Source organism: Phoxinus phoxinus, assembly GCF_949152265.1.
Source record: "Phoxinus phoxinus genome assembly, chromosome: 3".
Classification (NCBI taxonomy): Eukaryota; Metazoa; Chordata; class Actinopteri; order Cypriniformes; family Leuciscidae; genus Phoxinus; species Phoxinus phoxinus.
Window position 1 is genome coordinate 28,821,364 of NC_136878.1, and position 24,051 is coordinate 28,845,414.

The 24,051-nt window shown below is 38.2% G+C and overlaps 2 protein-coding genes across 3 annotated transcripts; one reads left to right on the forward strand and one right to left on the reverse strand.

Annotated features, from left to right (window-relative positions):
• Nucleotides 1-471: 471 nt before the first annotated feature.
• Nucleotides 472-14,399, forward strand: vcana (versican a). The gene is made up of 8 exons (XM_079607659.1): nt 472-6,436; nt 6,568-6,681; nt 7,529-7,642; nt 9,755-9,913; nt 10,066-10,148; nt 11,732-11,876; nt 12,080-12,262; nt 12,827-14,399. The coding sequence occupies exons 1-8, from the start codon at nt 673-675 to the stop codon at nt 12,973-12,975; spliced, it is 6,711 nt and encodes a 2,236-aa protein (XP_079463785.1). The 5' UTR covers nt 472-672; the 3' UTR covers nt 12,976-14,399.
• Nucleotides 14,400-15,517: 1,118 nt separating this feature from the next.
• On the reverse strand, nt 15,518-23,315 carry hapln1a (hyaluronan and proteoglycan link protein 1a). 2 transcript variants are annotated; one of them, XM_079608587.1, is made up of 4 exons: nt 22,908-23,306; nt 19,219-19,545; nt 17,718-18,020; nt 15,518-17,636 (listed from the first exon to the last, which is right to left on the reverse strand). In XM_079608587.1, the coding sequence occupies exons 1-4, from the start codon at nt 22,969-22,971 to the stop codon at nt 17,347-17,349; spliced, it is 984 nt and encodes a 327-aa protein (XP_079464713.1). In that variant the 5' UTR covers nt 22,972-23,306; the 3' UTR covers nt 15,518-17,346. The 2 variants fall into 2 exon arrangements, with proteins under 2 accessions (XP_079464713.1, XP_079464712.1); XM_079608586.1 differs by having other exon boundaries at nt 15,646-17,636; nt 17,718-18,044; nt 22,908-23,315.
• Nucleotides 23,316-24,051: the final 736 nt, after the last annotated feature.

Here is a 24,051-nt window from a genome sequence, read left to right on the forward strand (position 1 = left end):
ACAACTGAGACATATAGTAGAGAACCTGTTTCCACTCTTGACTCTACTGTAACTAGTACCATACATACATTTACATCATTGAACACTGGGGTCTCAACAGGAAGAACAGTCACAAGTCAAGATGTTACTTCACATACAGCAGCAACCTCAGTGACTGTTATGGAGGACAAAGAGCTGTCAGCAAAACCATCTGAGTCCACCATCAATAATGTTGCAGAGACACTTTCCTCCTCTGCTCACACTGAACATTTAGACAAGACATTATCTGAAAGCGCTGTCTCAATGACCTCAGATATGACAACTGCCAATGGTTTGCTGTCACCGTCAAGTATTTTTTCAAGCTTGACATCAACAGAGTCTGAAGCATCAGGAGATGACACCTCTGAAATGTTTAGCAAAGATCTGTCAACCAGTTCTTCACTTCATACTAGAACAATATCAGACAAAGATCTCACTAAAACACCGTCTGACAAAACAGAAACAATATCAGATACTTTAGTTACAAAAGATCAGACAACTAAGACACATAGTAGAGAACCTGTTTCCTCTCTTGACTCTACATCGTCAAGCACAGTACATACATTGACATCACTGAGTACTGATCAATCAACGGGACAAACATTCACAAGTCAAGATGTTACTTCACATACAGCAGCAACCACAGTGACGGTTATGGACGACAAAAAGCTGTCATCAAAACCATCTGAGTCCACCATCGTTGATGTTTCAGAGGCTCTTTTCTCTTCTGCTTGGCCTGGACATTTTAATGAGAAGTTATCTGAAATCACTGTCACAAGCACAATGACCTCAGAGAAAACAACAGTAAAAGATGCACTGTCACTGTCAAGTTTTGCTTCAGTTTTGCTGTTCACAGAGTCTGAAGCTTCAGGAGATGACACCTCTTACATTTCTGTCAACGAATTTACGACATCAGGTTCTCCATTGTACAGCACAACCAAATCAGACCAAGAATTCACTACAACACCTGACACAGCAGAAACATTCTCAGTGTCCAGCTCAACAGATGCTGAATCTACAAGAGGTCAGATTGAGACTTATAGTAGAGAACCTGTTTCCTCTCCTGACTCTGTACTCCTGACTCCTACTGTAACTACCACGGAACATACATTTACATTGAGCCCTAGGCTCTCAACCAGACGAACAGTCACAAGTCAAGATATCACATCACATAAGGCCACAGCGACTGTGTTGGAGAACAAAAATCAGTCAGCAAAACCATCCGAATCCACCGTCACTGATGTTTCAGAGACTCTGTTCTCCTATGCTCAGACTGGACATATTGTACAAAGTACAATGCTACCAAAGAGGACAACATCCAAAGATTTTCTGTCACTGTCAAGTGTAGCTTCCATTTTGCCATCTTCAGAGAATGATGGTTCAGGAGATGACACCTCTCATACGTTCGGTAAAGAGTTCACAACAAGCTCATCGCTTCAGGTTACAATTAAATCAGATGATGAAATCAGCAGCAATACAGCTTCTGTAAAAATGCAAACAGAGCAAGCTGCCACATTAACCCTTTCAACAGTACCTTCTATTGACATGACAAATGCAAGCTCAGTGTGGACTTTAACTCATGCAGAGATCCCAATAATTCAGCCAACAGAGAGACATCAAGCAGAATCCCTCTCCACATTTTCCTCTATCATCTCAGAGAAAACAGTTCAACAAGAGGTTTCAAGTGATGAAGACAGGATTACACTGACAACAAAATCATATGATCATTATATTGTAGCCACTGATGAGGCAGAAATTCATGAGACTGACCAAACATCAGAACCAATGAGGTATGAAAGTTCTTCACATTCCACATCATCCACAACAGAATTGTTTTCTAGCACAGTCCAAACAGTGGTTACAGACTCATCTTCTGAACAAGGTAGTGGAGACCTTTCTGAAAATGAAGTGGTTGAAGATGCTGGCTCTGGTGAAATATCTTCTGCTGTTGTAGAATCAATTCCCCCCCAAGTTACACCATCAGAGGACACGACAACTGTTGTTGGTTTTGAGTCAATTACTGATTTTGAAGTGCAGCCATCAGAAAATATAACTGCTATAATATATGTTAAAACAACTGTGAGTGGAGAAGCTAGATCAGTCACAAGACAAGAGGTCATTACATCTCAAAAAGAGATGGTCTCCTTAGCAACTGAAAATGAATCAAGTTACACAACAACACAGCCTGTTAGTACAAGATTCACAGAGTATGTTGTTGCCACCCAGACAGCCCCAGTGTCTTCCAGACCTTCTCATACTATTACAGAATTGACAAAGTTGACTAATCACACCACAGAATCAATTCATACTGCAATTGGATCAAGTAAACCAAGGCACACTTCAGTGGCAACAGTTGAATCTGCCCACACTGCCACACACACTCCAGCTATCCAAACAACATCTGGTTATTTTAAGCAGAGCCAAACATCAACAGTCACTGAAAGTTACGAAGCGACTTCAGCTCCTCTCAGGAGAAGAACAATGTTTACCCCATCTTCTAGCAAAAGCCTTAGCAAGCACACAACAATCTCATCTGTAGATTCAGAGGATGACACAACAGATGATGAAGGATCAGGGGAGTCTCCTGTCATTCATGTTTCATCAGCAGCCACCAAAATGCAGCCTGGTTCTCCTACAGTTCTTGTAACCAACACTGACTTTACAGAACTTGACAGGGACATCACTATAACACAAAGTTTGAGCTCCATTACATCTACATTTTTAGACAGAGAGGGCTCTGGTATTGTTGAAGATGACCAGGAAACCACTCACCAAGAGGGTTCAGGTGAGGAGGACAGAGTGAGTCCAACAGCTAAAATCTATGATAATTATACTGTGGCCACAGATAAGGTGGAAATCAGTGAGGCTAACCGCACTTCAGAGCCAGTAAGTTTTTCTGGTTCCTCCTATTCCACATCCTTGACAACTGAATCAACATTACTGTCTAGCACAGTCCAAACAGCAGTGAAATCCTCATCTACTGAAAATAGTGAAATCACTGCTGAAAGTGAAGTTGATGAAGATACTGGCTCTGGTGTAGCTCTTGAGACACAACCACAGAGAACTGAAGTTGCACCTGTTGCAGTAGTGTCAAGCACATCTGAAGCTTCATCAGGTTCAGGGACACAAAATAGTTCCTTACAGCCAAGTACTCCAGAAATCAACTTCAATGGGTTTTCATTATTAACCACAGAATATGACAAGGAATTTTCCTCACCTGAAGATCCTACTGATGAGATATCGAAAACAGCAACAACTAAGTCATATGAGGACCTAACTGTAAGAACTGATGAGGCAGAAGTTTATGAAACTGAGGAGAAAGCAGGATTCTCAAATGCTGCATCTTTCACTGGCAGTACAGATTTCATTCATCAGTCAACTTTATCCCAATTTCCCTCATCCCTGAGCTCCACCCTGTCAACGGTAACATTTACAACTTCACTTCCAGAGGATGGCAGTGGGGAAGACTCAACAGAGGGGGATGGAGCAGAAGATTATGGATCAGGTGATGACACAACTCCTGTGACATCGTCACCTTTGCTCTCAAAAATGAAAGAAACAACCATTAGCATTACATCCTTTAACTCAGTCAGAGATGGACAATACAGTACATACAAAATTGTTTCACACATAACCACAACACCTCAAATGCAGAGTGTGTTCTCAAGCACAAATGCTGAAGGTACTCTAGTTTCAGAGACAGCAAAGACAGAGAAGGAACCTTTGGGTGGTTCTGTCTCAGAGTCAACAGCCACTAGTTTTACTCCTCTTGAAACACATTCTGATGTGGCAACCAGCCACACTGTATTGCCTTCTTTAATGACATCTCAGGGACCTGTGTCCACCCCTACTCCACCTGTCTTCTCTAAGGACAATGCTGATCAGCAAGTCCCTCAAACAAGCTCAGTCTTAATATTCACAGGGGAGGAGGAAGATGAAGATATGCTTTTTTCAACTGTAACAGAGAGTATGAGAGATCATAGCATCAAACCAGATGTTATCACTAAGGATGAAATTATTCTTGATGCAGATACTATGTCTGTTTCAGAGCAGTCTTCACCTTTTGCCCCTACAATTGTAACAGAAGAAGCAGGTGGAGTAACCCCAATTTTCATGATGCCACATCCCTCAAGCATTATGACAGAAGAACCAGAAGGATCTGGAATGGATGGCACCCAGTTACATGTGCCATTTGAAACCTCCACAGATGAGTTAATAGTTCAACAAACAACATCAACCCCAGACATCCTGCAGAGCAGTTCAACATATGTAGATGAGGAAACACAAGCAACACAAACAGAAACTCCTGAGGCTACTGATGCTGATGTAAATGAACACTCAATAGATCGTCATACCTCCACAGAATCCAAACAATTTACATGGGAGACACTGACTGACGACTTCTCGAGAGACACTCTGTCTACTAAAGATTATAATGTGAAAACATCCACTTTAACCCCCAAATCATCTCAAGTGTCCACAGACAGAGTCATAGACATAGTTTCAGCTGAAGAGCACCAATCTGAGGATGTTCTAAACATTCAGACCCTATCAACACAGTCTTCCAAGACCAGAAAGGGAACAAGCACTGCATCCTTCCATACTGAATCAGATCAAATGTCTGTCACAGATTCATTAACAGAACTTATGGATTTAGAAAGTGTTAGCATGGCTGAACCTGCCAAGACCACTGCAAGTACACACACTGAAACAGCAGTAACAGATGTTAATGATTTAACAGCTGACACAGAGGACACATTAGACATCACAAATGTTGATGACATTGTATCAAGTAGTCCCACTTCTGATAAGGTAATTCAGGGAAGTGAATTAACAAACACAGATATTTCATCTGGTATTTCAGAGGAAACCACAAGTGCATTATTTTCTTTAACAGATGATGGCTCAGTTGATCAAACTATTGAAATGCTTATAGGACTGTCTGATTCAACAGACTCTCCTTTAACAGCTGCAGATGATTCAGTTTCAACATCTGTGGAGACTGATATTGTGTTTGTCCCGGCCTTGCCTGAAGCAATCACAGTAACTGATGGGGATCCATATCAGCAAGCTTTGTCTGAGATGACAGTGACACATAAGCCCAACACAGACACTATGACGGATGAAGATGTGCCGTTGCCATCAACAACCATTCCCACACCTCGTATATCTGCATCAATAATTAACATGACTACGGACATAGTAACATTAGTGGGGTCTCCTTCATCTACATCCATACCAGGTCTGAGTGACAAAACAGAAACTCCAATTTTCTCTGAGGAAGGGAAAGACGATGTAATAGATTATGACACAAAAACTGAACCTTACAAAGTTGAGTCCATACCAGACTTCATGAATAAAACAGACATTGAGAATAAGACTGCCTTAGACATTAGCTCAGAAGATGTGACTAGCATTGATGACATCACCAAACCTGTAGGGGTGAAGAGCTTCACCACCTCACAGCTTGATGTTGCGACTGATTTTGAGACCACGTCACAGCCCAATTTTGAGACAAGCTTTGAGACCATCTCACAGGCTGATGTTGAGACTGGATTTCAGTCCACTTCACAATCAAAGATGTACATTGGCATTGAGATCTCTACAAAACCTGAGGATAGTGCAACAAATATTGATGGAAACACACAAGCAGAAGTTTTGAATACCGAGACCACTTCTCATTTTGACATTGAAAAAAGCTTTGAGATAACCATGCAACCAGATATTAAGAGTGTCTCAAGAACTGAGAGTGATGCTTCACTCACCAGCTCACCAACCAGTATAACAAGTGGTTCAGATAGAAGCATGTCTGGGGAGGTTAACACAGTCTCATCCAATACGCATCTCATCACAACAAGACTTTTTGATGTCACAGATAAATCAAGTTCTGTTTCTATAAATGCAGAAAAATCATTGGAAGAAGAAATAGTTGAACATACAACCCAGCCCAAACAAAATGACACAGAATTCAGGACCACCACACAACCTCAATATGATGGTTCTGTAACTTCGAGTAGCTTGAAAAGCAGTTCAGAGGAGGATTCAGTTATCACAGATATCCCATCATCTCATGAGGTTCAGGTAGTGATTCTGTCCACTGCAACAACTTCACCTATACCTCTGACACCTGAGACTGATGTAAAGATTGTCAGTAAGGAAACTGCCTCAAGGAAACAAGAGGCAGCTGGTCAGATTGAGGAAGCTGTAACTCTTTCAACTGAGATTCCTATTCAAGAAACAGAAGGTCAGATGTCATCATCAGTGCCTACAACTCTGAGTGAGTCTGCAACACCGTTTGCTTCTCATGAAAATGTTTCTGAGGCCACTTTGGTTGAACGCTTACCCCCATGGTCACAGAATGAAAGCAGTGCGGCAGACCTTGCATACACAATGACCGGGCAAACAGTAGATATTCCAGGTAGGATGTTAACACTGTTTTAAAAATTTATTTAACATAATTTGTATAGGCTACTGTACTTTCTATACCTATATCAATATAGCCTACTTGTTTTTCATGTGCACAATGGCATATCTTTCCTCTTACTGCAGGTGTTCACTCCTGTTCTGATGATGTTTGCTTGAATGGCGGTTCTTGTGCAAAAATAGGCAGTGCTCAGATCTGCAGCTGTCCACCTGGATACAGTGGCGCATACTGTGAAATCGGTACGTTGCAGTGATATTTTATTTATTTATTAAAAGTGCACTGCATAACTTTGGGCACTCTGTTGCTATCTGTGGCCGAAACATGCAATTGCATGTTACATGCAACCTTGTTTATTTTTGTATCCGTTGTGCTTCAGCAATGCTGTTCTGCGCAGAATAATCTGATAGTTTGAGCAAATAAGTAGTATATCTGTCACTATAATGCTGGACCTTCTTTACTCTGTTTATGGACATGGCATAAACAGGCCAAGGCAAGTTATGTAAACCATTAATTTCCCACCAAATACATCCCAACAGCTATTTTTCCATCCAAAGTTGTGATTTTAACTTATGTGCAAAATTGGAATATCGCATAAAACATTTGCTAATAAAGCACTGTTTCAATCCAGCGAGTCAAAGAGAACAAAATTGTCACTTCCTGATAAACTGGCGCTAAATATCACTAAGAAAAGTAGGAGATGCTGCTGTATATAATAATTTGTATATATATAACATTAATATATAATGTGTTTCCATCGTAGTTTATGCATATGTTTTCTTATTGGATAAAAAAGGTATCCGACTCAAATGAGCGCATATGTTTTTTATGCGCATTTTTAGAATTATAATAGCATAAATATAGCTGGATAGAAACATAGACACTGTTGTGAATCAAGTTTAGACAACTTTTTAACTGTTTCAAACTGATTTTTTAAAATGTACTTAGTCAATAATCGGATTTTGTTCATTTTTTACACAAAAATATTTGGTAGTGCACTTTTAACTTATTATCATCTGGCTTTTTGAACTTATCTTATTGCACTTCAGTACATTATTTACTCATCATATATATTTCTTTATTTATCAGACATTGATGAATGTCACACAAACCCTTGTCGGAATGGAGGAACATGTATTGATGGCCTAAACTCATTCACCTGTGTATGTCTTCCGAGTTATGCAGGAGCACTGTGTGAGCAAGGTAAGATTATATGTATCAAATAATCACTTGTTCAATACCTAAGAGAGGTAATCACTGTAGTCACAATACTATATCTTTCAACTTGCTGATATTGCGTGACACTACTGTAGCCACTGAGGTTGATGTGGAGATGTAACAAGTGAATCTCTGAACTTACAAATGAGGTCATTGCTAGATGACATATGCGTGTGACTCACAGTTTGGTAGATTCTGAAAGTTGATAGATTTTGATTTTATGTAAGAAATTGGGTGTGTTCCAAAGCAGACAGACAAAGTGATGCTGTACTTTCCGCTATTTAAGAGGATACCATTTCTCACAGATCATTTGAGCACAGCTGTTAGGACCATCAGCCATCACTCTTTCCCTTATTACACTGTAGACGTTGATTTACACTTTACATGAGTGAGATTACCTTCTTGAGAGTTTTATCCCTGTCAAACCATTACAAGTGTTTATACACATTAAAATGCTTCATAAACGAATATACTAATCATATCAAAATCTCTCACATCTCACATCTGACTTTTGTCAGAATTAAAACAACTGTAAACTGTCGTCATGAGTGCATTACCCTCTTGAGTATGCTGAACAGTCTCTTTATCTTAAACTTGAGATAGCATCAACATTACATATATGAAAAAGTGTCTCTTTTAGAGGAACTGCCTCCTGTTACTAGTCAGTGATTCAGCAGTGACTCAGAATGTAAGTGGTTCAGTCTCAGGGGCCGTTCACACAGATTGAATTTTTGCATTGATCTGTGCTTCTTTTCCATTGCTTTTCTATCCACATGCGTTAGACAGACATGTTTGACCACTGCACTCACGCCTGGCATCTTTTGCAATGTCTCGCACATGACACAGTGTTTATAAAACACATTTTTTAAATTCCTCTGACCACTGTCTTTTGTTTTAAGCTGTAAAAATGAATTCTCTGTGAATGCCCCCTCAGAGTGTTAGTGCGCAGACAGCTGTTTACAGACAAAGCATAAATGCAGAAAACTGCTGAATGCAATCTATGCAAAATTAAGTAATTATGTCATTCAATTCATAAGCCAATTATGGTTTGTGTATTTTAACATATATTTTTTTACTGATGTTATGCATAATATAATGGTTAATAATTTGTTTACGAGTTTTAATGATTTTATTCTTTGGAATGATGTTTGTTGTATGTGTAGTAGTGACACATCAGGTCTGACATTTTCTCTCCTGTGTTAATTTGCTAAAGGTTTAGATATTTCCCCAATTAGTGGTTCTGTCAGGGCAAGTCTTCTGTAATCACAGTGATTTCAAACAAGCAATCAAAGCTCTCAGCCTGATGTTGAGCAGGGCTGGTCCACAAACAGTCAGTAAGTGCGTTTACATGCACTTTAAAAGTTTGCTTTCAGTTGGGCCAAAACAATAATTTGTCTTTTCAAAATATCATGTGAACGCTTTAGCCTGACTGAAGTTGTACCAGAAGAAACTGTAGCTCAAAAACCAGCTGCATTGCTTTATTGTAACGACGTACATAAACATACTTACTGTTATTGATAGGACACACTTTCTTTGCAAATGTAATGCTGGTCTAGAAACAAGACTAATAACTTTCTGAGTTGATAATATGTTTACTTTAAAACTCTCCAAGCGGTTACAGTGGCTATTTTATTGACAGAATTTACTTTGGTATACCGTAATATCTTTCTTAAACAATGCCTCAGAGCAAAGCATCCAATCTTCTCCACAGCACAGTAGACATTCGTATGCAAAAATGAATTGGCTTCCTGATATGATAGACACATGGGAGTAACTTTTGCTCTAAGTGATATTGCTGAACTGGCATGTAATTTAAAATGAGGATGAAAGGGAGTTATATCATATTCCCTCAGGTCCAATCATTCTTACTTGAAAAGAGTGCCACTGAAACAAAAGAGGTTTGATTTATTGTTCTGATAAGAACACCCTTACAGTGTAAGCCCAAAGGTAAGGACTAATAAAAAGAAATTGACAGCAGACAATAGAAAGCACCTTTTTTTTCTGACTTGCAACTACAGGATTATCTCAGTTTTAAGGGTCTACATGTCAATCTTATGTGTAGTGAATCAACAGTAATGCATACATTCTTTTCCACAGACACCGAAACATGTAGCTACGGCTGGCACAAGTTCCAGGGCCACTGCTACAAATACTATCCTCATCGACGTAACTGGGACACAGCAGAGCGTGAATGTCGTCTCCAGGGGGCACACCTTGCTAGCGTTTTGTCCCATGATGAGCAGCAGTACATCAACCGTGAGTATACATAAAACAAGTTATGGACATTCTGTCTATCATCATCTCTAATTTACGCATTCAGTTACATTTCCATGCAAACTAATGATGGTTATTTATGAGGAAGGATACTTTGCTAGTGAATTTACCTTAGTTTCTCTCTCCTCTTGTAGGCCTCGGCCATGACTACCAGTGGATCGGTCTGAATGATAAGATGTTTGAGAATGATTTCCGGTGGACAGATGGCAGAGTTGTGGTAAGAACATATTTCAAAACGTCCTTATTAGTTACTAAAATGTGTTTTGAAAGAATGGTGTTGATGCAAAAATACAAAGTTTACTTTTTTTCTTGAAAGAGATATTACTATAAAAAGAATGAGAACTTTAAGAAAGAAAATGTAGATGTGAAAAAAAGGACAACAGAAGACATATGCAAACTGCTCCCTGGTTCTAGAGGTGTTCCTCCATTGAACATGAAAGTGGCCAATTACAGTCGTTTAGTCCTGACTGGGCTCTCACTTCAAAGATAATGGCAGCATTTTGTGGGGAAGGGCCAAAAAAAGCCCTGGGGCTCATGAGATAGGAGTTTTCAGCTGTGGAAGTCCTCTCAGGACTGGAGGATAAAAATAAAACGAGTTGAGAGGAAGCTTACAGGTGTGGACAGGTAATGAAGGTGTGAAGGATGAGCAGCACCTGGAAAAGGCTGCACTAAAGATAATACAGACCTAGAATGTGAGTGGGTGACATTTCAATCCATTTGGTATCAGTGAGGTACTATAAACAAATCCGCTGGAGTTTGCTCTACTATTTTTCTTTTCTGTTTACAGAAGAGTTACTCTATTAAGAGTTTGTTTCTTCATGCATTTAAGTATGTGCCATTGGAGTTATCCAGACGGCCAAAAACTGCATTACGTCAATTTCCAAGCAGGGAGCGCACATTCCTTTTGTAAGAGGATAATAGCAGGACGTTAGGTGAATTGTGTTTGAAGAAGGTAATATTCACAGGCTTGCTGAAAGATCGTAGCTCCGACCGCTCGCATCGATCAGATGTAATTAGCCTATGCTATTTTTAATATATCTACAAACTTTGCAATTTTTATTTAAGTTAAAAATGATATACCGTATAGGTAGAAGAGTGCCAATACACATTGAAATACATATGTAATTGTCCACAGTGCATTTGTCCACAGCTGAGAAAGATGACTGCGGACATCATGTGGTGTGTGCAAGGGGAAAATATAGTAGTTGGACAAGAAAAAAGAGGATGCAGAGAAATATAGCGAATAAAGTGTGTCCATGATAGTAAATTACTCTTACCGTGACTGCTGGCTGGTTTTAAAATGTCTCTGTAACATTTAAGAGCAGTTAGCTGTCTGCTTCTGCTACTTGTTCAAGGGCAAGTGTGCACAAATGCTGGCATGACCTTGATTAATCCCTCCTTTGACATTTATCTTTTGTGTATAGTAGACCTACTCTTGTAGTATACGGCCTCTAAATCAAATCCTTCCTTGAAAAAAAGTAGTTTTGTTTGTATTTTGTGAGTTTTTTTTAATCTTTCAAATGCATTATACTTCTCTCTGCAGCTCCATATTGCAGTTTAGTAAATGTACTCAGCGCCCCCTACTGATGTGTCTGTATCATTGTCATTTTAATGACCTCCAGTAGGAACATTCTCTGCTTGAAAGCCTTTGAAGCCTTTAACACTGTGTTCAGTGACTTTAATGTAACAGTGTTTAATGTTTTAATGTAACAGTAGAACAATAAGATCTAAAACTAATTTCTTTAGGATTGTCTCCCTCACATTGCCGTTCTCATCTCTATCTGTATGCTTCCCCTACAGCAATATGAAAACTGGAGACCGAACCAGCCGGACAGTTTCTTCTCCTCAGGGGAAGATTGTGTGGTAATGATCTGGCATGAGGACGGCCAGTGGAATGATGTTCCCTGCAACTACCACCTCACCTTCACCTGCAAGAAAGGCACAGGTGAGGTTTCAGCTTCTGGATGAGGAGCATATATAGAATAATAGTATGTTTATTTTCAGTCAAGGTTTATATGTGGTTGCTTGCAGAAAAATCTAAAACTACTCTCATCTTACAGTCATGTCTATAGTGGTTTAAAGCAGCTTACATTTTAAAAGAAAATTTCAGATTTAGTGCTCCACTGATGGTTACTCTGTTGTCAATAGTGTCCTGCAGTCAGCCGCCTCTTGTCCACAATGCCCGCACTTTTGGCCAGCTGCGCCCACGCTATGAGATCAACTCCCTGATCAGGTACCAGTGCATGGACGGCTTCATCCAGAGACACGTTCCCACCGTTCGCTGCAGAGGAGACGGCTCATGGGATTTGCCTAGGATTTCCTGCACGAGTCGTAAGTATTCTGTGAAAATCCAACAAAGCTTTTTAAGAATCCATCCCAATATAATTTTTTTTGTCTTATGCTCACCAAGGCTACATATTTGATCAAAAAAATAGTATTGTGAAATATTATTCAAGTTTTAATAGTATTGTGAAATATTATTAAAGTTTTCTATTTTAATATATTTAAAAATGAACTTTATTCCTGTAATGCAAAGGTGAACTTACAGCAGCCATTAGTCTTCAGTGTCACGTGATCCATCAGAACTGTGGATCTGGTGGTTCATAAATATATAAATACATTTAAAAACGTATTATCATCAGTGTTAAAAACAGTTGTGCTGCTTAATATTGTTGTAGAAATAGTTGGATTTTAGGATTGGATTTTAAGAAATTTTAGGCTTCTTTGATGAAATATAAAGTTAAAAAGAACAGCATTTATTTGAAAAAGAAATATTTTGTAACAGTGTAAAAGTCTTTATAGTATATTTTGATCAATTTAAAGTAGCCTTGTAGAATGTGTTGTTGTTTAAAAAAGAAAGAAAACAAATTAAATGTACCTGTATTTACTTTCCAGCCTCCAACTTCCAAAGTTTATATAGAAGACGGTATCAGACATATAGAGGAGTCGTTCGCAGTTATCCGAAGAGATCTGCAGAAAAATCAGTTGATGTACTACGACGACACCATCGCCATGGTGTAAAACACAACCGGACACAACAATAGTTGCTATGGTGACAACCATAATGTAAGGTCCATTTTAATGTATTTTGATAACATGTGACGGACCTGCCTGCTGGCTGAAAGAAAAAAAATTAAAAGAAAAGATTATGAAAAGGACCTGAAACTGGTTCAGCATAGAGTGGAATATCACTGGAAAGAGTGCTTTTTTCTGTTTTTATCTTGTTAGAGAGATGTTTTTTTTATTTTTATAAACTATATAAAGGACACATTCAGCTGGCCTCTGAAAACACAAAAAGATTATCTGACCTGCCCTCCATCTGTTCTGCTTCTTCTTGGGAATACACAGTGCCTTCATACATTATAACTCGCAATCCAGATATAGTGAGCTATAATAGTACAACCAGAATACTATTATAAAGTTTGTGGCATTTTAGCCTGCAAACATAATGGTACATTTCTAACACACTAAAAATTGCCGTATGATTCCTTTCAGTATTTCTTCAAGTTTACAAAAACCACAGGTGTATGCAGACATCCTGCTCCTTACTGAACTAATGAGAAATCATACAGTACATATGAATGTGAAAGAATATATTTATTTAGAGAGAGTGAGCAATGGCTCACATTGAGTTAGTGTTTGTTGTGGTAGAAAAAGGTCAATAATATCATGAAAACACCTTTATGGTGGATGGTTTTGATATCTGAATGTCAACACAATATGTTTAATACTTTGACTTTAAGGTATTCAATATTGAAAAGCCATGTAGATTTTAGATTATTTATATTCTTCTGTTTGATGTCTCTTTCAAGTGTTTACAATACACATCTTGTTTCACATACATAATTCCACCATTGTATTTTTTTATAAACCAAAGAAACTTACTGTATGTATTTCACATAATTTCAACTTTCATGTTTTTTTTCTTGGACTTTTTAAAACTACTTTAAAGAGAATGTATTTTGTGAGATGCTTAAAAGACTTAATTTATTTCTTGAGCTGCTCAGCATTGTCTTCTTATTGCTGTAATAAAATACAACATACTGAGGATTTAACTTGGCCAAACTGCACATTGACAGAATTCAGTATAGTAAAGGACAGTGTGTCAATAGTTGGCGTTGATGTGACTAATAGACGACATTTGCAACTCACAGAATTTAGATGGATTTCGTTATGACATTTGGGGTGTATCAATGGACCAAAATAAGAGGATTCAAAGTAACAGTTTGTTGTTGAACTTGTCATCCATTTGTTTATTCCCAAGCATTTTTTTCTGATCTTTTCATTTGTGTGTTTACTTGTTGTCAATGTTTTTTTTGTTTTTTTTTTTAAAGTGCACATATCTTTTGTTTTTATATTTATGGTATAACTTGTTTATTGTCAAATGTGATCGTCTAGAATGTTTGTGAAATGGAAAAATTGTAAGGAACGTTTTTGCCTTCTATGTAAACAAAGTTTATTATATTATACTTGTGTTGCTAGTCTTTTTTGATTCTGATATATAGAGTGAGTTTTGGCTATAGGGAAGGGCTTAAGGATAGACATAGTTAATAATTCTCAAACATTAACTCAAAAATTTAAATGGGATGTAATTTATTTTTAATATGATGAAATGCACTGTGACACGAGTAAAGACATTGCACGTCATGTGTTTTAGTATAACTATAAAAATAAATAAATAAAGTATGTGGTTCATCGGCAGTGCCTAATGTTGACCACCAGATGGTATCAGTTCACTAACACAAAGACACTTGAGCTTCTGAATAGTTCTATCAGATAGCAAAATGATGTAAATGATGTTTTGTGAAGCTGAGTTTCATTGAAATATTAATGATAGTCAATAAAAAAATGTAAATGTTTAAAAAAAAAAAGAAAAAAAAAGAAATGTATAATAAAATAAAAAGTCCTATAGTGCGTCAGTATTACTGTTCCTTGGGAATAAACAAGTTCTCAAAAAGTTAAATGTTAGTTCTGAGGACAAAAAACATCTTGCATAATTTGTTGGCAGATGCCATTTGCTTTGATACTGTGTTTGCTATTGTAATAACAGTCAGACATTGCACTTAGGATCTGTTGTCAAGTTGCATATCTTTGTGGATTATAGTTTAATAAATATGTTGCATTTAAAGTTGCAAAGTAATGTAGAAGCAAAAACAGACTTCTGATGTGCCTTGGGTGTATGAAGTCCCATTGCTATTATTTTCAGTTGACATGAATGCATTTCCCTGCTGGTATACCGCAGTGTCATTGTTCATTAATACTTGTGGTTTTCTCATTTATGTCTTGGAAGACAACCATTTTCCATTGCAAAAATTATTTATTTATTTATTTATTCATGTTAAACAACTGGTATTAATTTACATGTAAAAAAGGCTGAATTAGTCACAGAGTAGTGTATAATCAGCAACTTTCCCTGCAAATGCTTCCCAGACTTCTCATAGAGATTCGCATAGATCTAAAGTTGAGACAGAGCTACTCTGAATAAAGTATTTAAAATCCTCATATTATAGGCCCCCACACACACTCAGTAGCATGATGAGAACTCTCTGTTCCCAAAAGAAGTGGAATATACTATGCAATCAGCTTAGTTCATGTTGATTTAATGTTTTTTGTTGGGTAATGTAATCCATGCCCAGCCAAGCTGGCATTCATACGGCAACAAACATTGCATACTCAGCATCTGGACCTTCAACATCCATGGTTATAGGCACTGTAGATTTACAACACAGTTTAATGGAGAATAGAACAAAAGCCATTTCAATTTTTATGGGTTTTTATTTTTCATTTAAAATTGATTTCATTCATAAATCGTACACTGCAATTCAGATTAAAAGAAAAGAAAATTATATTTTGAGCATAGACAAAATCATACAAAATGTAATTTATGTGCACTGTGGCTTCTGCAGTTCAAAGCTTAAAGGTGGAGAATATTTTCCTCTCCCAATCCCATAATCAAACAACATCTATCAATACAAAGTGACAAGTAATAGATGCTACGTTCACAGATCTCATTATCTGAAGTCAACCACACTTTGCCTGTCATTACATTCCAATGTTAGAATCTATTAGAATCAAACTGTATGTGTGTGTGTATGTGGATTTTAGTGCTGTTTCTCCCTTTTTACAGAGAACAGTGGTATTACAACATCATTCAATTGAGATTTACATTTACACTTAAGCAACTAAGGCTCAAGCTAGTCTTGAAATGGTGTTGCAAAAATTCAACTAGGTCCTAAACGATTCTCTCAAAGTAAATTTTGTGTGTAAAGTTCAATGCATCATCAGCAGTTTGTCAAATTCTGTCAGTCTCTGGTGAAATACTTGTCAAAATTCGATGAACACATTTTACAACTTTTAAAATCTTCACCCAAGGCCATCAAGCTCAAAACTGAGAAATAGCTTCTCTCATGATTGGAAAATAAAAAATAGAGCAAGTAACAGGTGAGAAAGTACATCACAATATTGCAAACAAAGGGTAGACATGAATAATGAAACAATGGAATTATTTATGAATACAAAGCCTCAACACTACAGGCCAAACACATTCATTTGATATTTCAAACAGATAAAATAAGGTCACAGTTCAGAGCACTGGATAATACACCAACACAAGAAAAGAAAAATATATAGCTATATAGTATTAAGAAAATTAGAATTTGAGTAAGATCACAAAAGTGTTTCAGGAAAAGAAAGGTGTCAGGTCCATTTACGGTGCCTTTGCTTTTCTGTTTGGGAAAGTTTCAAAAACTTTCTGTCATGTTTAGACTATTTTGTTAAGTTTAAATATTTTGTTACAATGTCACAATTGAGATTCTTGACAAACTCACACTTACTACTTACTAAAAGGGGTTTTCATCAAAATGGTGTGACTTGAACTTTCCTTCCAGCTGAATATACTTTCTGAATGCAATTTGTGTTTGTTTTTCATACAAATGGTGTAAAAATCTATATAAATTGTAAATGATAGATAAATAATATTGTGATGTGAATGTTGCAGTACGGTCTTTACAGTATGCTTTCTATAATAGTTGTCACAGGATGAACGTGATTTCACCTAATGCAAGATGTTCCTGGAGCAACATCTTAGTTGGTGCTGGAACAACATTCCAATCAACCAATCAGATTTGGGTTTGGTGCTTCTACATCAGTGTTATACACCTGTAATTTCCCTCTGATTTTAGGGATAACATATGGGTAGGGTTAGGTTTTGGGGTAGGACAAAACTTTCGGGCAAGAATGCCGTTTCAGGATCAACAAACTATATTGACCCAGGAACATGTCTTACTTGGAAAAATCACGGTGACCATTGTCACAGTTAAGGCTAGTTCATGCAAAAAGTCCTTCATAAGTTTGGAGGAGGACACCGATGTATTGTTGCTCTTTGGTTGGTGACAGGTAACGTGACATGAAGCGCTTCACGGTTGAGGTTTGTAGCAATAGACACCGTACAGCTTCTGCTTTTTGTCGGGGAAGCCAACAAGGCGAACCGCAGCCTCCGTGGGGCTGCAGTTCTTCCTGGGCCTGGAGATAGGGTAACGAACGCTACCGTCGACCAGCCAACCGGCATCACAGCGGTCGTATCCATGAAGCTTCCAGGCAGCATACATATGGCCGACCTTTGCAATCTCAGCTCCATCTCTCTCGCATGCATTGACAGCCTCCTCATAGTCGAGCTTCTTGGGCTGGATCAGGTAGTAAAAGCGGCCTGTGATGTAAAACAAAGAGTTTCAGGGTTGTGGACACAGACACTGCTAAATGTTATACAGAATTGAACTGTTTAACCCACCTTTAAGGCTGGCTGTGAAGCAGAACACATCATAGCGACTATTGGACTTGTCCCTCCTGCCGTAGTTTCTCAGTCCGGCGGAGGTCCTTGCGCCTCCACAGGGCTCTCTGGGTTTGGTGATGGGATACTGCACGGTTCCGTCATTGAGCCAGCCGGCATTGCACCAATCCAGCCCACTTCTCCATTCCTCGTAGAGCTGATCGAAAGAGGCGACCACAGCGTCCTGCTCCAGACACGCAGCCTGGGCGTTTTGGAAGTTGAAGTTGTACCGCCCCAAACGAGGGGAGTATGGGAAAACAACCCCTGTGAATGAAAGTGAATTTTCCCCTGAGGAAAAGTTTGACCGAGTTTAACATTAGGTTGATTTGATGAATGTATTTTATGACCAGCCAAATGAACGAACGAATAAGAGCGATATTAGTAAAAGCCTTAGTTTTACAGAGCTCCCTGCTTAGTTACAAAGATTTACATGGTACATTGTTAGACAAAAAAGCTATTCAAAAAGAGAGAAAATTACTTGCAGGGTTTAGGCTTTTCAATCTTATACTCCATTGTTCCAATGTAACAATGGCTAGTTTTGCCAGCCTGCTTCATTATGCTCATGCACCTCACTTTTCTGTGTAAAGATCCCCATTGTTTCTCTGGAACCAAGTCTGCAATGGTGGTCTTGGCCAATGACAAGAACTACAGGGTATTACAGGAGAATGAGCTAATGATAAGTGGCAAATACAAAAGTTGAAAGAAGCATAAGCGAGCATCTTCACATTTCAAGTGCTAATGTGTAGCTTACTGTTGATGTAAGATGTGTTGATGTCTGTTTACTAAAATTACCTGTTAAAATTCAAATTCTGAACTATATAGAAATAAAATAAAATATGTTTGTAAAGTAATGGAAATGTGTTTTAGATTACAGTCAGTTAATTTGTCAAGTGTGCTGCACACATCCTGAAAAGTGAAGCCAAAACATTCCGATCGCTGGTGGCTGACTGCAGTATAGGTCATAAACCCACCCTCTCCATGTAATCGAATGGGACATGAGCCAAAAAAATCTTCTTATAATGCTGATGTAAGTTCAATTGTTATTTTCCCCAAAAAGTTTGGTTTTAGTTAGTTATTTAATGCTATAAAATTGGGTGTAACATCATTATTGACAGCTGTGCTTGTGATTGAATCTGCGGGAGCGGGAATATGGGCAGGACCTTGACGCAGACTTGTGCTCCAACTGATGTAATCGGCAATGACCATTTCTGGGTTTCTATTTTGCTTCATTTTTCTATACAGTGGAAGGAACTGGAGACATGTCAACTTTTCAGTCTATTATACAGTACATGCCAATGCAGACACATATGGGACATCTCTGCTGTTTTATGACCAGTTGGCTATGGATTGTTTAATTTTCAATAGTAAGTCACTTTGGTTTAAAAGAGCCTGCTAAATGAATACATATAAATGTTACAGGTTAAATGATTACTTATGTGGCAGCATAAACAACTGAAGTTACCTTGCAGTTCAAGGTCCACTTCGACAATCTTGTCAGTCAAGCCATTGATGATCTCACACCTGTATGTGCCATAGTCCTTCAGATCTAGGTTTGTAATAACCAAGGTGGCATCATTGCCATCCGCCTCCAACATGTAAACGCGGTTCTCAAAAGTTCCGTAGGTCTTCTTGTGGAACCCCATGGACATCAACACGTCTGTCTCTGTTGAGTCATCCTCAAGCTTTGTCCACTTGATTCTGTTTCCGAACAAATTGGACAGACCTTCCAGTCTGCAGGGCAGAGTGATATTGTCTCCTCTGTTGGCGTAGACCTTGATTCTTTCACCATCTAAAATGAAACAAATAGAGGTTTCTCTCTCAATGGTTTCTTTGTATTGAAACCACAGGTGGTCTAGTATATTTGTTTTATACGTTTACAAGGACAGGATGAGTTTAATTATATGAGATTTCCTCCCATCCTTTTATTGGTTTGATTTTATTTATATCCATATGTTTTGTCTTAAGGATTTAAAGAAGCCTACAATCTTCACAAAACAGGAAGAAACACAGTGCCAGACAAATCTCATCCGAAGAAATACTCAAATTAAATGGAATCAGATGGTACGCTTGCACACAAACTGGGCTACCACAGACATTATTCTCCCCTTTTGTGTCAATAAGGACATATGTTCCCCGACCCCTCTTGAACAGTTTGCTAGCTGATGCTGTGTCTGTATCTCTCGTAGTAGTTGCTATGTCTGCTTGTGGTTAGGGGCATAATTGTCTCATTCAGTTCCTCAATATGTTTGCTGATCTCAGCTTGAGCCTTGGGAGGCCCTAATCCATCACAGCTCCATGATGGAAGATTTGATAGATATCAAGGAAACTAAAACCGACCCAAGAGTTCTCCATGCCAGCTATACACCGCTATCAAAGTGTCGATTGCACAGCACACATAATTCGATTTAGCTCAAGGCACCATTCAGTCTCTCTTTTCCCTATGGTTCAAACTGTCTACAGATGTGCTTTTCCAAATAATTTAACCCATATTATTAAGTAAACTCTAAAAAGATTAAGACAAAGACAAAGGCACTTTTACTGTCAAACAATGACCAGCATGTTCTACAAATAACCTTTACACTCAGGTGAAGTGTATCTGCAGGAAAACCTTTCCCATATGTTCAAAACAAATATGGGACTCATTAGCAAGACTTTCTGTCTTCTGCATCAAACCATTTCCTTTACCGTAGTCCTTTATTACTCCTCACTCGACTAAGCTGGAAACTTAACCATAATAACATGTGCCCAAACTGTGTTCTAAACATCTGAGTTTTTCATGGATCAGAAGCCATGTTAAACTGTTCTCCACCTTTAATTATACAGCACTTAATTCACATTATGACCAACTGATGAAATATTCTATTCCGTCCAGAAGTAATAAAATCCTAGCCCATTTCTTACAATCATTACCACATCTGATCCCTTTTTACACTTCATTGTGAGTCATTCACTCTCTCACTTTCACTTTCTTCCAAATAAACTCTCGCTTAGGAGACAACAGTGCCAAGGTGGAACAGATGAATAATCTCTCATCAAATGATCAAGTACACCCTCCAGCAGCTACCAGTTTTGGAAATTTATAACTAAGCTTTTTGGATTAGGGCTCCACACATACAAGAGCTCTCTTTGTTGGCTGACTATCTGTACACAATTGCTGGTGTGATTTTGTACCAGGTTTGCACAACTCTCAAATATCATCTCAAATCCTCTAACCCATAATGTTCTCCATATACCCAACTCCCACTAGTTCCCGTGACACCCCATCCCCCATCTCCACCCACCATTTATTCCTGCTCTTGTAAGCAAACAGAAGGAAAGTGTTTACTCTCGAATGGTAGAATGGAAGTGCAGAGGTGGTGTAAATATTTAAGTGCCTCTTTCCCACCCACCAAGAACCCAGCTATTTGGTGTGAGAGAGGATAGATATTAATTTAACATAAATTTATTTTTTTCCTCACAGAAAACTGTAATTGAGGTCCGTGACTGAAGGAGTCATAATAATGTAGTAATCATCTAAATTATTAAAATAATAAATAGTATTACAAAATGATAACAACAAATAACAATTATAAATAAAAAAGAGCAAGAGAATAAAAAATATTCAAATTCAAATAAAACAATATTTGACAATTTATTAAAAAAGAAAATGTAAGCAAGCAGACTCCAAATAATATTTCACGTAGTTAGACAATAGGTTATATAACAAAGTCATCAGAGACATTCCCAAACTGAAGTATAAACAGAGAGGGTGATATAAATTTAAATTAAAACAATCATTCAACACTGCCATGTAATAAATGTGTTTGGGCCCCATTAGCATCTTGTACACATCTGCTGCATAAATGAGGTTGGAGTCCCACAGTTTATATGGTTGTGAAGTACACAACCCTAAATGCATAAAAGCACACTGATTAGAGCTTCACATCTGTGTATACAAGTGGCATATGGAATCGCTCCCTCACAGTCAGACAGTCTTGATGGCTAAACTTGACTTCCTACACTTTGCTGAGCAAGCAGAGGTCAGTGGAGTATGAACATGAATTATTGCACACAGCTGGACAGCACTCCCGCTATCATAACCATCCTACTTGTGCATTGACATTTAGATTCTGCCTCTTTCTCCCCATTTGCATGTACTATGGCGAGTTTATTTGAAAGTCCTTCCTTCATTATCTCCCCTTTTCTCTCGCCCATCACACACAAAGCCATTCTATTTCTTTTTCACACACCCCCTACTCAGCCATGCCTGACTAATGGCTGCATTATGTCTTGAACAGAGCCTCCGTGAATCAGGCCTGTCTTGAGCAGTCGCTAAGTGCCCAAAACTATAAGAAACTGTCACTTCTTCCTCCAGTCCCTACCTTCTCTCCATCAGCCCCAGTCCAGCCCAATCCATACACACAAATTAATTTACAGACCATTACATCAGAAGGAAACTAACTGCATTCATAGAGGGGCTCTTTACATTTTCAGAGGCTGTTAATCTTGCTGTAGCTCCTGTCAGATACATACATTCAGTGGCTTCACTGTAAAATCAATGGATTTGGCAACGGCCAGCATACAGCTGGGAATATAAAGGTCCACTGTGTGGCTCTTCAGCCACTAACATGCTCCTGACATCACTGGCTGTCAGGAACTGATCTTGCATTTACCCTCAAGAAAAGGTAATAGATCTGCACTCAGGTGTAATCAGCCGACCCGCTTTTCACGGTCAGTTCAGTGTTGGCTTACATCCTCCACTAACTGTCAACAACTGTAAAACAACTGTTAAATTACCTGCAGCAGATGTTTTAAAGCTTATGAAAGACTGTGGTGAGCTGAATCTTTGTGGGTGTGTGTGTGTGTGTGCATGTGTATAGTAGGAGGAGGCTTGGAGTATTTTAGAGATGAATAGTGGAGTAATACAATTCAAATATGGTGATAGCTTTGAGGAAATTATGTTCATCCATGGTAAATATTTTTTTGTCTTATCCTTTATTCTCTAGTGTTTAACTTTGATGATCTAATTTCTATAAATTATAATGTGCAGTTTTTGAGTATTACATTTATATTACCACATTCTCATATGCACATAGACACATAAACAGATGCATTCTGAAACATAAATTCATTAATTCATTCATGCACGAAGGGATCAAAAGTGGTTCTTACCTTGTGCTTCAACATGTAGACTGCTTGCAAAGAAAAACAATGCCAAGGAAAACAGAGCGATCATCTTGTCTTTTTGTTTCTTTGTCTAAAGGCCTACTAACTAGAAAAGCAAAAAAAAAAACCAGGGAAACAAAATAAATGCAATAGGGCAATAAAACTGGAGAGTCCAGAAAAATACTGTCTTCCCGTTGTTGTCGATGTAGGTGTTGGTAGTTGTGCCACAAGAAAGATTGGGCTCCAAATAGGTCCATTCAAAAGGCTTATATTGAAGCCCTGGCCAAATGTAGCCACTCCCCCTCCCCTTAGAGCGAGATGAAGCCCATCACCCTACATTGTGTGTCTGTGTGTGTGTGTGTGTGCGTGTGGACTCCCTCATTTAAGAGCAGCTTCTCTTTCTGCCATGCATGGTTCTCCGTTTTGATTTAAGGGGAGACGTGCCGACTACAATGTGTTGTTTGTGCTGGCTACAGTATGGTTAACAGGATTTATATAAGGACTATTATGTTACAATGTCTTTAAAATGAGAAGAAAAAAGCTTAATATATTTTTTTAAAGGCTTTTGTGACATCACATTTGTTTAAATACAGTTTAAATTAACCAGATGTTGATAGATCAACTTTATACAGGCATCTTATCAAATAATATATTAGTACCAGAAACCCACTTAAAATATTTCTTTCTCAACATTTAGTCTAAGGTCTTCAAAGTAAATCTGTCCAACAGTGAGCATGTCTCACTGGAAACAATGTACTCCCCCCACTAAGAATATATTAATTCAAAAACACCATTCATGTTTTCCAAATTCTGAATTACACAACCTCTCAACATGCTTGTAATACATGACTTTGCTGATTGATTTTTTCATGTGTTTGTACCTGCTGTGTTATGATGTTTTACATCAAGGCCTGCCAGACATATTTTTGATCAGCCAAGAAATCCAGAAAACATCCACCTTCCCATTTGCCCATCTTCTTGGTTCCTCTTGAAACCTCTTCTTCACCTAACATAACCCTCTTTTCAGATTACTTAATGGAAGGTTGTACTGATAAGTAAAGATATGACCCCCTTCACCAAAACAAAAATATGTCTGGACTCTAAAAAGACCTCATTATCACAGGAGAAGAGATAGGATGGGGATGTGGAA